Source organism: Cebus imitator, unplaced genomic scaffold (assembly GCF_001604975.1).
Source record: "Cebus imitator isolate Cc_AM_T3 unplaced genomic scaffold, Cebus_imitator-1.0 Scaffold40, whole genome shotgun sequence".
Lineage (NCBI taxonomy): Eukaryota > Metazoa > Chordata > Mammalia > Primates > Cebidae > Cebus > Cebus imitator.
In genome coordinates this window covers 7,115,427-7,127,419 of record NW_016107355.1, presented here as the reverse complement: position 1 = coordinate 7,127,419, position 11,993 = coordinate 7,115,427, and the positions used below count along the sequence as shown (strand labels likewise).

Below are 11,993 nucleotides of genomic sequence, written 5' to 3'. Positions count from 1 at the left end.
ACTGCCATGTGTGTTCCTATGCAACAATTTTGCATGTTCTTCACATGTACCCCAAAACCTAAAATACAATAAAATAAATAAATGGGAAAAAAAATAATAATAATAATAATAACCACAAAAATTACATACATCTAAGAAAAGTATTAACAAGTTATGTGCCAGATTTTTTAAAAACTGTATTTTACTTTGCTACAAACATTTACTGGAGGACATGGGAGATCGGAACAAATGAGGAAGGCTGGCCACATTTCTGATGGAACACCTCACCATTAAGATTAGGCGGTTCTCTCCAATTACCTTCAGCATAATTCCTGTAACATCCCAATGAAGCTTTTTCTAGAATTTTTAGAGTAGGTTCTAAAGTTTGGCTAATTATTTATGTAAAAATAGACAAAAAAAAAAAAAAGCATGACAGCACATGTACCATATTTCTGAAATGTGCAATTTAGATTAGCTAGGCCAGTTTTCTTATAAAATAAGAATTTCTAAGCCTAAGAAAATGACTGTTTGCTCTTTCTCTATTTTAAAAAAGGACTAAGATAAGATTGTAAGTATTAAAAGAAGAGAGAGGGCTCAGCTGAAAACAAAGGGTTGTTTGTTTGTTTAAAAAAAAAAAAAAAAAAAACCCGGGGCCAGGCATGGTGGCTTAGCTGTAGTCCCAGCACTTTGGGAGGCTGAGGCAGCCAGATCACTTGAGCTCAGGAGTTCAAGACCAACAAAGGCAACATGGCAAAACCCTGTCTCTACAAAAATATGAAAATTAACAGGCTCTGGTGGTGTGTGCCTGTAGTCCCAGCTGTTTAGGAGGCTGAGGTGGGAAGATGGCTTGAACCTGGGAAGTGGAGATTGCAGTAAACCAAGATTACACACTGCACTCCAGCCTGGGTGACAGAGCTAGACTCTGTCTCAAAATAACTAAGTAAATAAATAAATAATCTTATATGTCTGTCTACAAACAAAACTTAAAGGATATCCAGTGGTACCTATTTAATGCAGACACCTAATTGCCTCTTGACAGCTGATTTAAAGAAAAAAATTAAATACTTATATCCCAATCAGTTTAGAAAACCGTCATGAATAAACACTAATACCTAAATCTCATACGAATAATTTGTAAAGTATTTGTCTAGAAACAAGACAAAAACTCCTAAAGAAGAAAACAAAAGCAAAACTGTTATCTGCAGGGCTCATAGCTATTGTCAGTTCTGTATCCTAAAGCAGTCCTTGAAGACACATATTTAAAAGTTTACAACCTACAGCTGCGAGGAATAAGGCTGAGTGCCAAGCACCTTTTGTGTGAGGACTTCAATGATTTCATTTAGTTGTAATGCCATCAGTGCATCAGTTGGATGTTTTCTTACTGCAAATGCTCTTTGATATGTGCTACTCATTGGGAAGTTCATTTTAGATTCTTACATCTTTCAGCTATATATAAATTATATTTTTACCAATACACTTTAGTCAGTATGTCTACAGCAATGCCAACACAGGTATTATCTCTACAGTGTTTCGGTCAGTAAGCTACTCTCTGATGAAGAGTACGATGATCTATTATCTTAGTAGCGGCTTCAGAAATCCAAGTTAGAAAAACTTTATGCTTTGGGAAGAATGTTAGCGTGCCCTCTCCAAGAGTTAGCATCCACCTTTGATGAAGGAAAACTATTGCTGTTGCCCAACTATAATCAGTCTTTTTCTCTAGGAGACTCGGCATTTTTGGCAAATTCTTAACATTGAAGGTGAAAAAAATTTTCATTTCCTGAGAACATTATTCTTCTGTCTATGTAGGCAATAAAATATTACTTAGCAATGTATTCATGTAATTAGATTGTAGAGAGCTTGTAATTGAAGACCCATTTTTAAATTTAAGTGATTGTATCAATTTCAAATTCACAATGTATATGTGAAAATCACTTTAGTGCATTCATTGAACAAATATTTATGGAATACTTATTCTGCATTAGTATCAGTATCTAGGTGAGCACTGCAGTCTCAAAAACTAAGAAAAAGATGCAGGGAAATCCAAAGCCTACTGCGTGCGTGTGTGTGTGTGTGTGTGTGTGTGTGTGTGTGTGTGTGTGTGTGTATTTAAATAAGCCATTCTGCACTTGGCAAGTTTTGGGTACTTTTACTTGTAGAGTTTGGGATTTGAGTGGCTTCTGTTGGTGCTGAGGGTAACACTGAATCAGACAATTCAACTGGCCCCAACCTAGCTTACAAAGACCTGTCTCTAGTCATCGAACAGAGGCAAATTAATCCACTCTCTTTATTAAGTTGAAGAAAGCGAATATATATATATAACTAACATATGTATATTCCCATTATATATTTATATAATTAATTTATAAATTTTATATATTTATATAAAATTTAGTAACAGAATTATTTTTGTTAATTAATACATAACATATGTTATTTATACATAGGTTTACATGACCATATGTATTTGTATATGTATATGTAATTGTATACAAAGTATGTATATTTATGTTATGTATACATAAGTGTATAACCATTAATCTTATAATAGTATGTTCTATGTTATGTATACATAACATATATGTTCTATATTAGTTAACAGTAATCTTAAGAACCAATAATATGAAAGAACTTTCCTTGACAGTTTTCACATTCCCTCCATCCTGGACTTTGTTTCTTTTCTGTTCAGATTTATTACACAAATTTACCTCTGATCTCTACATTCTTCCAGTAAACTGGAGAAACAAGACCTTTAAGGAAATGTGAGGGAAGTAGGCAAAATGAAACCAGACAAAAGTCTACGCTTTGCAGTGAGAATTTCATAGTGGAGCCAGGAGAGCCGTGTGTTCCTATTGTCAACCTGCCTATCCTGCCCCAACCCTGTTTCCTGGGCGAGCCCAGTTAGAACTTCCCTTTCTGGGTTTCCCTCAAAGCTGACCTGGTCACAAGGCCGAAAAGACAGAAGCACCCCCCACCCTCCGACCCCTTGCATCTGTGTGGGGGTTAATGAGTCTCCCTAAGCCCACCCTTTGCATGGCCTGGCTATAGGCACCCAAGTTTTGGTGCATGTTCTCCATTGAGTCCTTGGGTGAACATGAGGGGAGATACTCTTGAATCCAGATGAGTCCTGAGGATTAATTAGCCTCTAACAGAGCTCAGGGTCCTGCTTTCATGAACCCACTTCCCCCAACAAGTCAGTCAACTCTTGCCTCAGAGACACAGCATTCTATTCCCACTACATTCCTTGAAGTTTTGCCCCAACTTTGAGTAGTTTGGGGCTATTAATCTGTCAGAACAGAGTGGCCAGAATTTTCACCAGAGGGGGAGGCTACCAGCCCTGTTCCTACAGATATGAAGCAGGCAGGATGCCAACTGCTTCCTAGAGCTGCCTCCTCTCCATTCTTTTTTTCTTTTTCCAGAAAAAGTTATTGTGTCTTCTCAATAACTTATCAATAAACCATTGTTATTTCTCCTTTTAAAAAGAATCCAATAATATTATTAAATAGTATTATTAAATTAGAAAATCTGATTGTAACCTTAAATATATCTAAAATTAGAGAGGTACTAGTCTTGTTTTACTTTGTAATGTTCAAACCTTCCCTTAAAGTACTGAGGTCTTCTGCCTTGGATTTAGACTTTCCTGATAACCCACCCTTGGGATCCTTAGAACAGATAGCCAGAGTACCATGCCCTCACTACGCAGAGCCTATGCCCTTAATCAGTGGGAAGCAGATACAGAAGAATGACTTCCTCCCACATCAAGCCTTAAGGATAAGGGATGGAAATCTTTAAGCTGGAGGAATGAGACAGGAATAATACAGGATGATCACAGATTAGGAAAATTCCAGGCAGCAGTTTCAAATGACTAGCAAAAAGAAACTGTTGAAATAGCTGCAGAGCTCACGGGCTGGTAAGACCCTGAAAAACAGGGTGTGTATCAAGCTGGCTAAGACCAAGTGAACCAAATAGTTGGTTTGGTTCTGGATTTGCGCTAGGTTTCACCTGGGACCTCATTATATGGTGCTGGATTTGCCCTAGGTTTCACCTGGGACCTCATTATACACCCGTAAACATACAAATCACACACCCACCACTGCCATGGCACTTCCGGGCACACCCATATTTGGTGTAAAAATGAGTGACACCACAGTTCTGAGAAACCTTTACCTTTTTCCAGGAATCTTCATGAATATTCCACCCCTTGATTAAAGAAACCATGAAGATAGGAACCCCAGCCCCCTTGCATGATTCTCTCTTGAGTACACCCCACTCCCCTTTCTTGAGTGTGTACTTTTGCTTTGCAACAAGAACAAGTCTGTACTATTACTTTAAAAAAAAAAAGAATATGGGGCTCTATATACATAAAGAAGGACATAGACAAACTGGCAGTCATTCAGAAGGGAAAAGCCAGACAGAAAGGAAGCTTGAAACCATTCCATATGAAAAATAGAGAGTTAAAATATTGACCAGGAAAAGAGAGACCTCTGGGGATATAAAAGAGTTATTTTTCAGTGTTTGAGGATTTATCTTGTGGGAGAGATATTAAAATCGATCTATCCGTACTCCTAGTGATGGAATTTACAGGAAATGAAATATTTCTACTTAACACAGGAAGATACTTCTTTGTTAATTCAAAGATGGACTGGGCAACACAGGGAAGTGGTTCTCAGTAGTTCCCATCTTTAAGACCAGTGACCCCATACATAACTGGGCAAGGCCAGCTGAGTCGTTTTTCACACCCTCTCTGCATTTCTTCTTCACCCTTGAGATCCATCTCCATCTCTCCATCTCCCCTTCAACATCTTTTCCCTGGAAGACTACAGTCACCTCCTGATTGGTCTCCTTGAATCCATTCTGGCCCCTCCAATCTGTCTGCCATCCTGCAAAAGAAGTGTGAGCTTTACGCAATGCAAATCTGATATTTTAACACAGCCAGCTGCATGTTTCTTTAATATTTTCCTCTTTGCTTTGAAAAATAGGACCCAAATTTAGGAGGCGGAGGTGGGCCGATCACTTGAGGTCAGGAGTTCAAGACCAGCCTAGCCAATATATAGAAATGCTGTCTCCACTAAAAATACAAAAATTAGTTTGGTGTGGTGGTACTCTCCTGTAATCCAAGCTATTTGGGAGACTGAGACAGGAGAATCTCTTGAACCTGAGAGGCAGATGTTGCAGTGAGCCGAGATGGCGCCACTGCATTCCAGCCGGGTGACAGAGTAAGACTCCATCTCAAAAAAAAAAGAAAAAAAAAATAGGACCCAAAGCATAATAAGTGCTCGGGTCCATGGTCTTCCAACCTCATCTTGCTCCACTTAACTTTCATTGCTGCAGTCACACTGACCTCCTTTCAGTCCCTGGGAAATATCTTGCTTTTTCTTACAACAGGACTATGCACACAAAATTCCTTCTACCTGGAATCTGTACTTCCTGCCCTATTCCCCTGGCCAATTCACTGATACTTGTAGTTCGAAGCTCCACTCCCCACCCTCCAATCCAGCATGATTAAGATTCCTGTAACACACTCTCAAACAACTATGGTGGTTTGCTTATTAACACCCCTCTCACATGGTAACATTCTTTTCTGTAATTACTTCCTGTTTCCCATATTATATGATTGGCTGCATGAAGGCACATGTTGAAGCCTACTGGGTGCCCACATTTATTTACTGAATGGGTGAATTCATAAGGCTTTGCAGGGTTTTGTGAGAACCTGATTACTTGGATGGGACAGCAAAAAAGCATACAAGTGGCTACAGCGATGGTTTGTCAGGTCCCTAGCAATCTTAAGAGTTTGTCCATTTTGTGCATTTGATTCCGGCTTTTTTCATCTTTATTCTTTTTTTTCTTATTCAGGGCCTACAAAACTACCTATTAATGATACTTGCATTTTGCATCATCTTGACTGGAGCCTTATGCACTGCTTTTTCTAAAATCTAACAATAAGAAGACCAGCAGATGGCAGCAGTGGTTAAGAGAAAACGTCTGTCGGACAAGAGGGATTATTATGCTGAGAACAGAGTGCATTTTCACAAAGCAAATGGATCTCAGCCACTGTTAGAGTGGGTAAATGACTTTTTCCCCAAAAATGTGAGAATGAAGGAAAACTGAGTTTCATTCAAGTATAAAATGAAAATTTCTTCTGATGAACTGTTTATGAAGGTAGGACTTTACTTGGTGACTAAAATGTCTACATTATTATAGCATTACATATGTGGATACTCTTTTTACCACAATATGTACCTAGTGTTGCATAATCTAGATCACAGCATGAAGTCCATATACAAACAAGTTACAGTGCAGATTTCTCACCTATTATCCCAATGAAGTGAGGCAGAAATATCTTGGGGAAGGAGGGAGAGTCTTACCTTATAATGAAATTAGATTCCAAAGATATTTGGATCCTTTGTTTCATAAAGTAAATGTCGTAGTTGGTAACTAAAGTGTTAAAAAGCCCATTTTATTATTTTTGGCCAAAACTTATGTTTATTTCAAGTTAATATTGCCCAACTCTACATCATCTACCCATTTTAGCTCATGATGCTTTTGATTACCTCCAGATAAAATCCATTCTCAGAGAACAAAAATTTTTCACCATTGAGAATATGTGCGTAACATAATACACACATACACAAGTACATGCACATACATAAATACACAAAGATATTGCTAGAGTGAGATTCTAGGTTATCAGTGACAATTTATAGGAACCAACCACTTTTTTGAATGGTTGAATTAATTAATTCAAAACCACTCTTTTGAATTAATTTTTTTCTGAAATACACTTTTCTAAAACCCTCTTAACTGGAGGTTTTCCTGTTTTCTTCTTGTTTTAACTGGTGGTTTCCAGTAGGCAAGATAAAATTACAGGCATGCTGGTTGTATTTTTTTAAGAAAACTGAAATGAAGTCAGACAGAGTGGTACACACCCGTAATCCCAGCTACTGGGGAAGCTGAAGCAGGAGGATCACTTAGCCCAAGAGTGTGAATTCGCCAGCCTGGGCGACATAGCAAGGTCCCATCTCTAAAAAAGAAATTTAATTTAAATTTATAAGAAAAAAGAAAACTGAAACAGAACTGCTAGTACAAATGTTTATTGCAATTGTTTCCAAAACCTGGAAATAATATAACCCCTATTCCAATGTACATTTTACCCATTTCCACCTGATAGTACTGTATATTACTTTGCTATGCAAGAGAAACAAAGCAGAATTCAATTTGTGTGTGTACTCTGAAGTTGACGTGCCTGAGTTTAAATCCCATCTCTGTTTCATTTTATTTGTGTGGCTTTGGGCAAGTTCCAAAGGCCCCTATATTAGACCCCTCATTTACAAAATGGAGTTTACGATGGCACCTACCTCACATGGTTATTATGTGATTGAAATTAGTTAAAATCTGTAAAGTGTGTTGATGAGTATCTGGTACTTGACAATATGTAATTGTTATCTTTTATTATGTGTTGTTTGAAGGGGGAAAAAAAAACTTTTGTAGATTGGAGAACACTATGTAAGAGCTACTGAGTTCACCACCTTCCAATCCAAACAATTATTACTCTAAAATGAATACTACTTAAAAGTGATACAGCTTCTGTTTGTTTATTGAATTGCTAATATTGCAAATATTCTGTTTATTGAATTGCTAATAATTGTGAATAAATACTTGATTATAACTTCTTATACTTATTTTAATTTTACCTGAAATGTCATTAAATTATGCTGATAACTTTGAATAAATTGTGATACAAAAGCTATTTTTCTCATTTAAATATATTGTAGAATTTTATATTGGATAACGTTTAATTATTCTTTGGTTAAGATTTCCAGTTTATATGCAAAATTTTACATGTGAAGTAAAGCAATTGCATAAGAAAATGAAAAATCAATCTCACTACTTCTGTATAGTTTCTGGTACCAGACAAGCTTTTCAAAATCGTTACCAAAAAAAGCAACTTATTAGTTAGAGGCTGGTCTAAATGGACAATTGCCAAAAATGCATTTTGTTTGTACCTTGGGAAGTGAATGCCTAACTCTCTTGGGGTTTTTAGGTTTTATTTTTTCTAATCTAGTTTGGCTAAATTCTAGTGTTTATTTTACACTTTTTTTTTTTCTGGTGTCACTTTCTGTCAAATGGCAGCCCCGTCTGTGCTAAAGAGATCCGGCCATCTTGTGCACAGAGATGAGAGATGGCACTACATCCAGTAGAAGTAGCAGCCAGTCAGGCTGGTGTCCGATTATGGGAATTTTCTACCCTAGGAACAGAAAATTCTAATAAATTTTAAAGGATTTAGTACAGCATCTCCCCAAGCTACCAAACCTCTTTTTATTCCTGTTGTTTATATTCAGAATTACTACTAGACTTATATGTCTCAATATTGATTACAAGCAGAATCTTCTGAAATGTTGGGCAACTGCATCTGCAGACCTCAGTCTGTAGTAAATCTCAAGCAATTCAACTTTTTCTAATAATGTCATGACTTTTCTCTTCTTGGGAGCACTTCCAGCATCACTAGTGGAGCTCCACATGGGTCCCGTGGTGCTATCCAAGATTTACAAGGTTTAATTTTATTGCAATAAAAATGATGAAAAATATACAAGAACTGCAAGAGACACCAGAGGCAACTGACTGGGGAGACGGTCAGCTCACCTGAACATGATTAGCACCACATGGTGTTTTAAGTGGATAGTGGCAACACTAGAGCTCACCACAATAGCAACAGGAGATTTTAAATAGATTTGTGTATATTTTATGGTAGTAAATGATAAAATAGACTAATCCATCTATATATAGACTAATATATAGAGAGACGAATATATAGAGAGACTAATAGATATAGAAAGAAATTTATATAGAGACTAATATATACAGACTAATATATATATATAGACTAATATATATATAGACTTATTTTATATATATAATGTATTCATCACATACACAAAGAAAAGGGTTTACCTTACTTGGCAAAAGGGACTTGCATATGTCAATAAGGACCTTGAGATGTGAAGAGCACCTTGATTATCCAGGTGGTCACGGTGTCATCTCAAGGGTCCTTGAAAGTGGAAGAGAAGAGTCAGAGTGAAGAAGGAGGTACGAAGATGGAAACGGAAGTCAGAATGATGTAATATGAGAAGGACTAAATCCAGGAATTGCTGAATTTTGAGATGGGGGAAGGGACCACCGGCCAAGAAATGTGGGCAGTTTTTAGAAGCTCGAAAAGACAAGGAAATAGATTCACCCCTACAGCCTCCAGAGGGCACAGCCTTGTCAGTCCCCTGTTATTAGCCCATGTCAGACTCCTAATCCACGGCACTGTAAGAACAACGTTTGCGTTGTTTACAGCCACTAAATTTGTGATGATTTGCTACATTAGCAATGGGAAGACATAAAAATATTACATTTACATTTAAAATTATTATTAAAAAATAAGTGCCATTTATTCTATAGAAACTTAGAAAGTTTCAAACTCCATATCTCACTTATTTATCTCATTGCTACCCCTCTTTTTCCTCTTCTTTTGGCATGTTAGAAGGAATACAACTTTTGGGCCAGGTGTGGTGGCTCACGCCTGTAATCCCAACACTTTGGAGGGCCGAGGTGGGTGGATCGCCTGAGGTCAGGAGTTCGAGACCAGCCTGGCCAACATAGTGAAACCGTCTCTACTAAAAATACAAAAAAATTAGCCAGGTGTTGTGGTGGTTGCCTGTAATCCTAGCTACCCGGGAGGCTGAGGAAGAGGAATCCCTTGAACCCGGGAGGTGGAGATTGCAGTGAGCCGAGATAGTGCCATTGCACTCCAGCCTGGGCAACAAGAGCAAAACTCCATCTCAAAAAAGAAAAGAAGGAATACAGCTTTTGTTCTAGATTTATACAAAGAAACACACTTGGTGTTTTCTCATATTCTATTATTCCCACCCTTAGAGTCTTAGAAGGTTTCAAATTTGCAAACAGAGATGCGTTGGATATAGTAATGAGATTACTGATCTGAAAGCCAAAAAAATTCGATGATTCTCCTGGCCTTGCCTCTGGTAGGTGACATCACTTTGTGAGGTATTTTAACTTCCTCATATTTCTAAATGGTTGTTTTCTACTAAAGGAATTCTAAATTTATGCAAATATAAAACTTTGTTACTATGGACACATTCTGGTGGTATGATTTAATAGTATCCAAAGTTGCTTCAAGGTTCACCTTATACATTTGTGTCCCATTCCTGAAGTACACAATGGGATAGGACCCACCAAACATTGAATGGAGTCACCCCTTTGCAAAGTGATAAGGTGGTCTAGCACTCCCTTTTTTTGAAATCCTGTGTGTGGGCACTTATAACCCTTTAAGTTAAGGCCCTAACACTAATAAAATAGGAAAAGTCTTGTTTTAACATGTGACTCTCAAAATAGGTCCACACATTTTTGTGTGGGTTCTCTACTCCCATACAGACTGGTAAAATCCACATCCACTTACCTTAATTCAACAGTATCACCTGTGTAATGAAGGTGTTCAAGTGAAGTGTTTCACATGCATAAATGTATTTGATAACCATTTTAAAATCCATATTATTTTTTAAGTAAAGGAACTAAGACTCAAGAAACTGCAGGGCCTTATTTTTCGCCATGCTGTAAGTATGTCACAGAGTCAGAACTTTGAGTCAGAGTTTTCTACTCTAATCATTTAATATTCATGAAATGTCAGCCATGTGTCAGGCGTGAGGAATAGAAGAAAGAACTAAAGAGAACGCTCTACTCTCCTCAAAAGGAGCCTATCTTTCCTAGTTAAGCGTCTCCTCTTCTTGTCTACTAACCCATTTCTCTGCTTCACACTCTCATTATCTTTAAACACTTTTCTCTCTCCCCAGAGCTACAGGCTTCTTGATCTCACAGTACATTTCTGATTTACCTTTGTAGTATCCCTTCACTGATTTAGGCAGCCAATACAACATTTTCACAAAATACGTACAATGAATATTTGCTGAATGAATGAAAGGAAGCTAAATCCTAAAGGCCTCATTTGGTGCTAAAATTATCTTGTGCCTCGTATTTTGGTTTCACATTGAAAGGAACAGTTTGAGAAACTGCTTCACTAAAAGACATTCGAATTAAAGACAATTTACACTTTCAGTATGTAACCATTTTCACCATAGCTCACATTCAGTTAATACAGTGGATAAAACTTAAAAAGTGTAATGGGAAGCTCTTTTATGTACTCTTTACTTGTCAGAAAGAACAAAAGTAAAACTTGTAATTTGTGTCAAATCTTAAAAGAATATAAAACGATAAACAAATATTTTATGGTTAGAATAAAAAGAGGAGCCAAATATAATTACTTACATTTTTCTTTTTTTCTTGTTTTTTTTCTTTGAAACTCAAGGAGTGCATTCACACACAAAAATTGTATTGGCTCCCGTATGAAATTATTAGGGAAGATGTTAAAACTAAACAGCCAAAAAAAAACATGTCAGTGCAGGCTTTAGTTTTTCTACAAATAGAAAAATTAATATTCTAATTAATTTAGAAATTATAAATATTAAACGTATTAAAGCTGTAATGAATTCTACATTGCTCTCTTAAGGAAAAGAAATATCAGTACCTGTAAGATGTATCTAACATTCACAAACAGTAACCACCAAAAAACACCGGGTTTGGTTGCTGGGTTGAGATTCTAAATTCTGATATTCTGGTAATAATGCATGTCTCCCTTTTTTTTTTTTTTTTTCTTTCTTTTTTTTTGAGACAGTCTTGCTCTGTAACCAGGTGCCATGCTAGAGTGCAGTGGAACGATCCTGGCTCACTGCAACCTCCGCCTCCCGGGTTCAAGCAATTCTCCCACCTCAGCCTCCCGAGTGGCTGGGACTACAGGTGTGCACCACCACGCCCAACTAATTTTTGTATTTTTTAGTAGAGAGGGGATTTCACCGTGTTGGCCAGGATGGTTTCGATCTCTTGACCTTGTGATCCACCCGCCTCGGCCTCCCAAAGTGCTGAGATTACAGTCATGAGCCACTGCGCCAGGCCATGTCTCCACGTCC

The 11,993-nt window shown here is 37.3% G+C and overlaps 1 protein-coding gene across 4 annotated transcripts in view; it reads left to right on the top strand.

The window, feature by feature from the left end:
• TMEM144 (transmembrane protein 144) overlaps positions 1-7,715 on the top strand; it is a 53,977-nt gene extending 46,262 nt beyond the window's left edge. For 3 of the 4 annotated variants that reach the window (XM_037737603.1, XM_037737602.1, XM_037737604.1), the window contains one exon: positions 5,830-6,123. In XM_037737603.1, the coding sequence (XP_037593531.1) occupies positions 5,830-5,913 (84 nt within the window). In that variant the 3' untranslated portion in view covers positions 5,914-6,123. Of the gene's footprint in view, positions 1-5,829 lie in introns of all 4 variants that reach the window. The other variant, XM_017526018.2, reaches the window with a different exon arrangement.
• The last annotated feature ends 4,278 nt before the right edge of the window (positions 7,716-11,993 follow it).